The sequence below is a fragment of the Oncorhynchus masou genome, chromosome 4, assembly GCF_036934945.1.
Source record: "Oncorhynchus masou masou isolate Uvic2021 chromosome 4, UVic_Omas_1.1, whole genome shotgun sequence".
Taxonomy (NCBI): Eukaryota; Metazoa; Chordata; class Actinopteri; order Salmoniformes; family Salmonidae; genus Oncorhynchus; species Oncorhynchus masou.
This window is the reverse complement of record NC_088215.1, coordinates 15,030,080-15,039,115: the sequence shown is the minus strand read 5'-3', so window position 1 is coordinate 15,039,115 and position 9,036 is coordinate 15,030,080. Positions and strand designations below refer to the sequence as shown.

The 9,036-nt window shown below is 43.2% G+C and overlaps 2 protein-coding genes across 2 annotated transcripts; one reads left to right on the top strand and one right to left on the bottom strand.

Annotated features, from left to right (window-relative positions):
* Nucleotides 1-173: 173 nt before the first annotated feature.
* Nucleotides 174-1,499, top strand: LOC135524434 (ATP synthase membrane subunit K, mitochondrial-like). The gene is made up of 4 exons (XM_064951966.1): nt 174-270; nt 907-1,005; nt 1,094-1,184; nt 1,377-1,499. The coding sequence occupies exons 2-3, from the start codon at nt 919-921 to the stop codon at nt 1,181-1,183; spliced, it is 177 nt and encodes a 58-aa protein (XP_064808038.1). The 5' UTR covers nt 174-270; nt 907-918; the 3' UTR covers nt 1,184; nt 1,377-1,499.
* Nucleotides 1,500-1,508: 9 nt separating this feature from the next.
* Nucleotides 1,509-8,753, bottom strand: LOC135524376 (transcription initiation factor TFIID subunit 5-like). Its single transcript, XM_064951849.1, has 12 exons — nt 8,340-8,753; nt 6,929-7,169; nt 6,525-6,672; nt 6,279-6,446; nt 5,894-6,057; nt 5,419-5,554; nt 5,069-5,189; nt 4,758-4,887; nt 3,421-3,585; nt 3,006-3,183; nt 2,572-2,749; nt 1,509-2,180 (listed from the first exon to the last, which is right to left on the bottom strand). The coding sequence occupies exons 1-12, from the start codon at nt 8,743-8,745 to the stop codon at nt 1,966-1,968; spliced, it is 2,250 nt and encodes a 749-aa protein (XP_064807921.1). The 5' UTR covers nt 8,746-8,753; the 3' UTR covers nt 1,509-1,965.
* Nucleotides 8,754-9,036: the final 283 nt, after the last annotated feature.

Sequence of the window (9,036 nt, the reverse complement as noted above, 5' to 3'; positions counted from 1 at the left end):
CAGTGGGCGTTTCCCTAATTGTCCATTCACGTCCATCTTTCGAGTGATTGACGTTTCAACAAACCTGTCGCTGTCCAATTTGACATTAAAAAGGCGGGGTTATTCATTGACTGACGTTCGCTTCGTCCCAAAAAATTGGTTCATTAAACACTAACCACTGAACATGCGCTGTAGAGAGTAGGCGGGACTTCCTGATACTTTTAGCATTTCGGCCTCTCTCGTTGAAGGGCACTTGTTCAATTCCGTGCACAAGGGTCGTTTGTGTTGAAGGTAAGAATAGTGACAATCAATATAACATCTAGCTTTATTCATTTCCCTACGTTTTATAACAGCGTTGTCCAGAACGCCGTTGCTTGTGGTGTCTCTAAAATGCCTGTTTAGTTGTTTGTCAGTACCAACTAATCTTGCTAGCCAATATTGCTAACGTTAGCGAGGTAGCTCAAGCCAGATTGTTTGCTAACGTTAACCTCTAGCGGTAGCTAGCTAGCTACTGCCTGTCAGGTACTGTTTTTGAATGAAAGTGAACCAGCTAACAATACCCACACAAATATAGCAGTCCGCTTTGGGTTGAATGGTACCACACAATTACATGAGATAATTACTGTAACTAGCTAACGTTACGTTAGCTCATTTGTTTTCCCTGTTGTGGAAAGAAACTGCCTGGCTTGCAGACCGTTAGGCTTGTCAACTAGGGCTACTGAGATTCAATGTTTGACAGGCAAGTTGTCTTGAGTAATTATCCCCCCCCCGAGTCCAATAAGTACTTGACATTAACTTCTTGCGCGTGGGTGATAGAAATAGGTAATTCCATAATTTGTGGATGCCATTACTTTTACTTGCCCTCTGTAATCCTCCCATTATCAATACATTGTAATTGACTGAGTAATCTATTTCTCTCTGGACCAGCTACTATCCAACATGGGCGGACACGACGCAGGAACCAGTCACCAGTTTACTGGTTTTGCCAAGTACTTCAATGCATACACAATCACAGGCAGGAGGAACGTAAGTTCATGCATGAATTACGGTGCAAGATGGTGTACAACCAGTCCACATTCTCAGAAAGGTCACACGTGTGTTATTCTGTCCACAGTGTGTCTTGCTCACATATGCAAGCATAGCCACCATTGCCCTCTTCTTCAAGTTGAAGCCCAAGAAACAGGCGGCTGTCACGGCAAAGTGATGTGAGTGTATTGCATAGGATACCGTCAGTTTCTCGTACCCATTTTGTCTAGCAAACTTACCATTTTATAAAGACTGCACTGTTTTATTCAGAAATGTGTATGACTAATCGGGAGTCGTCGTGTGGACAATACATGTTTCTGCCTGGTGGAAAGTTAACTGTATATTTCCAATGTGTTCTTGTTTCCCCACAGGTGTCCTGACTGTTCTGTAGTATAGTGGTCGGAAGTTTGGCGGCAGCTGGATGTGCTTGTAAGAAATAAGGCCATTATTTGGCATCACTGTGTTGTTAACAATAAAAACAATGTACAATTTAACCCACCGAGTCATTAAAAAAGTGTTTTATTTACACAATATGCACCAGTATAAAATACTCTATACAGCATGACAGCCACATAAAGCTGTTTGTGGCAGTGAAACATGGTCTTTTTAATAGGCTAGTAATGGCACTCTTTTTAAGGGAGTAGGGTGACATTGCACCTAGACACTGGTCCTGGGTCAGTTTTGCATTTCCCCACTAAGGATTAAGATTTGAGAGGACAAGCTTATCCTGGATCTGTATCTAGGGGCAGTTTCACCCCTGAGCCATTTTAGGCTGGGTGGGCATAATCAGATCCTAGATCGGCTTGATGGTGCTGCAGCTTTTGGAACAACCATGATCCTTAGGTCTGCATCACAGTAGACACACTTCAGTTGGGCATTTTGGTTGGATCAGACTTTTGTAATTTCTCATCTCACACAACCCCAGTTGTTTTTTTCTAGCAGGGGGTTCTCTGAATGTCCTCATGGGTTGTAGGCCCCTGCAGCCAGCAGTAGGTTCCTGCGGGTGAAGTGCAGGTGAATGACAGGGGTGGACTTGGTCATGTAGGTGCCTAGCAACAGCTCCTGGGAGTTCTCTGGTAGATGGATGTGACCTGTTGCTGCGGTGAAGTCATCCAGCTCCACATCATCAAAGGCCTTCAGTGTATCCCACAGTTTAACAGTGTTATCCATTGAGCCTGGAAAATATATAAGTGGAGTGGTGGAAAACTACAAGCATACATTTCTTGTAGACCCAATATCCCCCTAAACCATACTGTGCTTGCGCAGATATTTTCTTTTCGCAATGTCTAAGTATGGTGGGTGCATGACCAGGCCATCACAGGGCTAGTAGTGTGAAAAGGGTATTACATGTCAGTAAAGGGACGGCAGGGTAGCCTAGTCGTTAGAGCGTTGGACTAGGAACCGGAAGGTTGCAAGTTCAAACCCCTGAGCCGACAAGGTACAAATCTGTCATTCTGCCCCTGAACAGGCAGTTAACCCACTGTTCCTAGGCCGTTATTGAAAATAAGAATTTGTTCTTAACTGACTTGCCTGGTTAAATAAAGGTAAAATTAAAGGGACACCAACCTGAGGCTAGTATCTCTCCGTCCCTGCTGAACTTGAGGGCGTAGATGGTGTCAGTATGTCCCTTCAGCTCTCCGACCATCAGGCCGTGACCAACGTCCCACAGTAGAACCCTCCCGTCAGTTGCTCCCGAGGCCATGAACTTCCCATTGGGGGAGAAGGCCAGGGAATGAATGGGGCCCTGGGAACCAAACCGGTTTGAGATATGGAGGTTGTAACATCACACATACTAATCTTGTTGTGTACAGTATGCAATAAGTGATTTCAAATTGTACAAAAGGACATGTTACTCAGGGTTGTGAAAAATGAATTTAGGCTGTTCCTCCCCCCCTTTCAAGGTGTAGTCTCCCATTTTGTGCCTACCAAACCATCCTATGAGACATTCTATTGGGAGAGAACAGATCACCGGGTACCCTACGACCTTGAACTCTTCGTACCTTGTGACCCGTGAGGATGCGGACACAGTTTCCAGTCAGGACGTCCCAGAGGCGGATGGTACGGTCAGCTGAACCCGTGGCCATGTAGTTGGAGTTCGGGTGGAAGAGGGTGCACGTGATGTCAGCCAGGTGACCAGCGAACATACGCAGGGGCTGGTAGTGGTCAGTCGCCCACAGACTGCGGAAGAAGACCAAGCAAAACCTCAAAAAGACCAGTGGCTGTTTTCTTGTGACCCATCAGGTAAACAAAACCAAATTAGTCAGGCTTCTCTAGACATAAATTAAGCCTTGAAAGCCCTTTCAATAGAAGATTTCCATTGAACATCCTTTTCAGTCCAGGAAACAGGCCCAAAGAATGCCATTCATAATCGCATTGAAACAAATGGAACATTGGGTATTCATAAAGGGTTCTTACCGAGCGACTCGGTCATGTCCCCCAGAGATAAAGTAGTAACCATAGGGTGAGAACTGAGTGTCCCAGACAGGGTAGTTGTGTCCTTTATACCCCACCAGACAGGTGAACGTCTGCAGACTCCACAGTCTGACCGTACCGTCCTCAGAACTGGACAACAGGTAGTTCCTAAAATACATGATTAGAAGAGAATTGAAGTTAACCATAGAAATAAGAACACTAGAAAAGACCGTAACTCGTGTTTCAAATCTCTATGAAGTTTACAGTTAATTCAAACTATGTATCCTTGGCTCCTAACATTAGTCCAATACACCCGGGTCCAGTTCTCCAAGGACAGATTAAGCATAGTCCTGGACTAAAAAGCCCTTAGACCAGGGGTGTCAAACAGTGTTGTTTCTTGACTGTCCAGCTAACTAATAATCACTATAGTGGACTCCTTTTTAGAAACACACACACACACACACACACACACACACACATATATATATATATATATATATATATATCAAATATATATATATATATATATCAAATATATATATATATCAAATATATGTTTCAAACGTCACTCGCTCTGAGCCTTGCAGTGGTTGTTTCCCTTGCTCTACATGGGTAACGCTGCTTCGATGGTGGCTGTTGTCGTTGTGTTGCTGGTTCGAGCCCAGGGAGGAGCGAGGAGAGGGACGGAAGCTATACTGTTACACTGGCAATAATAAAGTGCCTATAAGAACATCCAATTGTCAAAGCTTAATGAAATACAAATGGTATAGAGGGAAATAGTCCTATAATTCCTATAATAACTACAACCTAAAACTTCTTACCTGGGAATATTGAAGACTCATGTTAAAAGGAACCACCAGCTTTCATATGTTCTCATGTTCTGAGCAAGGAACTGAAAAGTTAGCTTTCTTACAATAGCACATATTGCACTTTTACTTTCTTCTCCAACACTTAGTTTTTGCATTATTTAAACCAAATTGAACGTTTCATTATTTACTTGAGGCTAAATAGATTTTATTGATGTATTATATTAAGTTAAAATAAGTGTTCATTCAGTATTGTTGTCATTGTAATTATTACAAATAAATAAATAAAAATCGTCCAATTAATCGGTATCAGCTTTTAAGTTCCTCCAATAATCGGTATCGGCGTTGATAAATCATAGTCGGTCGACTTCTATTCCAGACCTCATTGAAGATCGAATGCGGCCCCCGGGGCAAAATCAGTTCGATACCCCTTACCTTCTCCATTCTCCATTGAGCATTATTCATAGTCCAGGACCAGATTTAATCTGAGTTTGGGAAAGTGGCCCCCCCACTGATCACTTTATAGCATCTTACCTGTCAGGGCTGAAGCTGATGCCGTATACTGGTCCACTGTGTCCGTACAGGATCTTAGACTCACTGGCCGTCTTCTCATCCATGATCCTCTCCAACACGTCATCAGACTCTTTATCAATATTACTCAGATCTACAGGGAGATGAGAGAGGTAGCAGATTTAAAGTCATGGTTACTATCAATTTATGATCTCAAGTTCAACAATGGTTATAGATGGCTTGTGGAATGCTACTTTCATCCTTGGTCATAACATGTGTTTGGATGTGTGCATGATGTATTGTATATATTCTCTGTGGTCACCATTGTCATTTACCTGCTGCAGATTTGACCCGGCGTAGTTTCTTGGGTGTGACGCTCCACACCCTAACGGTGGAGTCAGCGAAGCCCCCCGCGATCAGACTGGAGTCATCTGTGAAGTCCACCGCTGTCAGACCCTACAGGTCAAAGGTCAAGACAGAATACTGTATGTTACCGCATTGTTTTGTGCTAATACTGTGAGTAAAAGTTTTATTCACAATATTAAATAATGATGCTTTAGAAGCTTCACGTTGAGAACACTGAGCTCATCACAAAGTTTTTGTCAACATTGAAATCAAAGTTATACTTGTATACTAATAAAGTTGTCATTCAAACATTCAAAATCCATATCCAAGCATGGCTGACCTGGTAAGCGTTGAGGAAGGAGTAGAAACAGATGGAGGGTAGGTTGTCTGGGCCCAGACGAATCTTCTTCGTGGCCTCCTTCATGTTCATGATCTTGTCCAGCTTGTCAGAGTCCTTCAGCTCGGGGAGGGGGATTCTTGGATATTAAAAATGAACACGGTCAATTTATACATCATTCATAAGTCATAGTCAGGCAGTAACAGTTGTTTCAATGGGGAGGGACTGCAAATACTAACAAGCTTCCTGGCTAACTCTAGTGCAGAATAGAGTACAAATGTTGTTCGTGGTCTCTGAAACATAAGGAAATCTGGGCTGTGTTCATTAGGCACCAAATGAACACGGACTGAAACAGGGACTACCTGGACTGGTCCAATAAGAAATAAACATGTTAATTTCCCCTAGCGAAACGGCTTGCTAGGGCGTGTGCACTAAGGAAAACAACTAACTAAAGAAATGTATGTCATTGGTGATGAACCTAGTTTGTTGGGGTGCGTTGGGGTCCTGTTTCTTGCTCTTGGAGCCCATGCTGTCCTTCTTCGGTTTCTTCTTCTTGGGTTTGCCCTCCTCGTTCTCTGCCTCCTCATCCTCATCGTCCAGAGGTACCTCAATCTCTGGCTCCTTCAGAAGACCATAGAACACCTGCACAACAGCCAGGAGTGGTACAGTAAGTCTAGTCAGTACAGATCAATGCTCTTAATCAGCAAATACATTAATGCGTATCTGAAATTTAAAATAAAAAGTATTGCTCACTGGCTTACTTACACCTACATTGACAACACTATCACTTTAAAACAAACCAACTATTACAGATTTTTGCTTAAGCATCACTGACAACCCAACCCCCCCACACACACACACACCTTGGCTTTGTTGGCATCTCTCTTGCCCTCCCCAGCCAGACTGCCCGACATGGCATCAATCTGACTTTTACTCCGAGGCATCCCGTCAAAGATATCAATATAGAGATGTTCCTGTATAATATTCCAGATCTGGTTGTTCTGACGTTCCTGCAGGTGCCTCTTCAAAAGCTGGTAAGATAACATACGATACGTTATTGTTAACCGCCACAGAGACCTTGACATTTCTGGTTTTCCAAGACTACTTACCTGGTAGGAGTCTCGGGAGATGCGGAGGACAAACTTGCTGGTCCTGAAGTCCAGCATGGTCTCGTTTCCCTTCATGTGTTCCTTCTTGGACATGCTGGAGAGGATGCGGAGGTCCTCCTCGTAGTAACACTCCTGGTCACCGCTGAACCTGAGGTAGGGAGAGACAGCAGGGAGCAGAGTCCGTGGATCTAACGTCTACATAACGCACGCATAGTGTCACATTACACTGAGCTAGGCAGCTACAAATAGAACAGGTTGTTACCCATTTCATTGTGGAACTCAAAAGTCCCTGGCAAATCAATACACCAGTTGGACCTAAAATCAATAAAAGACGTGTACTTGACAGGCAGGAACTTTGGAGACGCTACAAAGGTGCAACGACACTACCAGTCCACAACACTTACTTTTCAAAAAACTGTTTAGCCTCATTCTCGTGGTTGTTGTAGACCAGCTCCAGGTACATGTGGACAAACAGTGGGTAGAAGACCTGGGAGAGTTCAGCTCTGTGGCAGTCCAGGACAGACTCAATAAACTTCTTCAGGCCGTTATAGTAGAGTGGGTAGAGGACAGGGTCCCCCTGCTGGCTGTAGGCCGACAAGACAACGTTGACGTCTGGTTGGTCTTCCCCACCTGATGCTGCCACCACTGTACAAGCACAGTTGTTAGAAGAATGAAAATATATTGGAGTAGCTAACTAACAGTAATAGAACTATTGGTCTTATCCATAGTAGTTTTGGGGTTGAGGTGCTGCGACTAGTAAAGGCCCAGTGCACTACTTTTGTGAAAACAGAAGCTAAATGTATTTGAGTGTTTACCTGCGTTTGTAACCAGAGTCTGATAATTATCTGTACAAAACAGTTAACTTGTGGAACATAAAAATACTTGTTTGATATGTTTTCCAGTTTCTTGAAATACTAAGAAAATGCAACTTATTTATTTGTGAAAAGTGAAAATGGTCTATTCATTCCTTTTCCATTTTAGTAGACGGTTCTTATCCAAAGCAACTTAACTGTAGTGATGCATACATTTTTCATACTGCCCCCCCCCCTCCTCCTCAATGTACTCAATTACTGTATTATACGTTGTTTTTCTTCATGGTGATGGAAAGTCTACCGGTACTAACCTCGATCACCAGCCTATGTACAATACAGTCATGTACATTTACATTAGGTGGTTTGTAAGGATGGTCAATTGTTTTTTCTATTTTATTTGGTCAAGAAAAATATTAAAACCCTGCCCTCGAATATAAATGTTTGAGGATGGGGTTTTGTTCTTTCTGGATTCCATTAGAATGACAATCGCAGGGACGGTGGCGACAACTCTTACAATTGCAACTATTGAATTCTGCAGGATACTGTTCTGAATTATTCAACGACCTTTTCTTCCAAAGCAGAGATGCTGGGGGAAAAACGTGCTTCACGGTAACAGACCTCTATTTCTGTCCGCTTATACTAGTAAAGGCCGAGGGCACTACTTTTGTGAAAATCATTTTTTGCAAAAATATGACTATTTTTTTATTCTGTTTTTTTTTCAGGGGGTGCTCCTACTTCCCGCGGCTATGGTCTTATCGCAAGAACTGTTTTCATACATCTACCAGTATGAGGAACAAAAACAGCAGTTTCAGGACTGGCTGTCAAGCTCTCTCGTGTTTTATTCATTCAACAGTAAGCCAACTGGCAATAACAAATCAATTGCATTGCATGCCCTTGTGAATACGCAAAGTTATAATATTTTATTTGGTATCTTAGCTGGGTAGCTAGCTAACAAGGCAAATAAAAACAATACGCATGACTTTTGAATGTGATCGCACGAGACCTTTTGGGGGTGCCGTGGCCGGGGGTGCGATGGGGGTGACGATTGACACTCGGCTGAGGAGAGAGTTGGCATCCCCCCCATCAGCACCGACACTTGGGACGCCACCCGATCCAGCTCCCGCCGACTCGGATACCGGGGAATCATCTGCATCTGCAGATAAGCCCGCTTCTCGCCGCAAAATGTCGACCGACTCTGTCAATTTATTCCTCTTGAGAAATTGCAACACCGCGAGCAGTGTCTGTTGATCTTCACCCGATCCCGCAGGAGATTTCGATTTACCGCCCGAAGACGTAGAACCGGGTGACGAAGAGTTTGCATTGATGTTTCCAGACCCATCGTTTGTTATTTCTGTTTTTATGTCTTTTTCGACCTCCAGATTGAGCTGACCATCTTGCACAGCCGCCATTTTCGAAATGAAGTGCGCATGTACGGGCAAAATAAAGAAACGTGGACCGCACAATATCTGCCATTCTGATTGGTCCCCCGAAAGAATAAATTGTAGTTTCGTTGGTTCTCAGTGGTGTAGGCGAATTCTTAGAGAACCGTCATTCCTGTACAGCAGCCAATCAAAATTCGAGTTTATAACAATTTCTATTTTTATTTTTAGAAACGATTTATTATGGCCAACTCATATTTCTTGCTTGTAGAAATATTGTGCTATGATGTTTACATTTTGTATCATATGAAAATCGTGTAT

Coding starts and splice junctions, on each gene's coding strand:
- LOC135524434 (XM_064951966.1), top strand. CDS start 919: ATGGGCGGACACGACGCAGGAACCAGTCACCAGTTTACTGGTTTTGCC. Junction 1,006..1,093: donor CAATCACAGGCAGGAGGAAC/GTAAGTTCATGC, acceptor TTCTGTCCACAG/TGTGTCTTGCTCACATATGC.
- LOC135524376 (XM_064951849.1), bottom strand. CDS start 8,745: ATGGCGGCTGTGCAAGATGGTCAGCTCAATCTGGAGGTCGAAAAAGAC. Junction 3,586..4,757: donor ATCAGCTTCAGCCCTGACAG/GTAAGATGCTAT, acceptor CATGTATTTTAG/GAACTACCTGTTGTCCAGTT. Junction 2,181..2,571: donor CGGAGAGATACTAGCCTCAG/GTTGGTGTCCCT, acceptor TATATTTTCCAG/GCTCAATGGATAACACTGTT.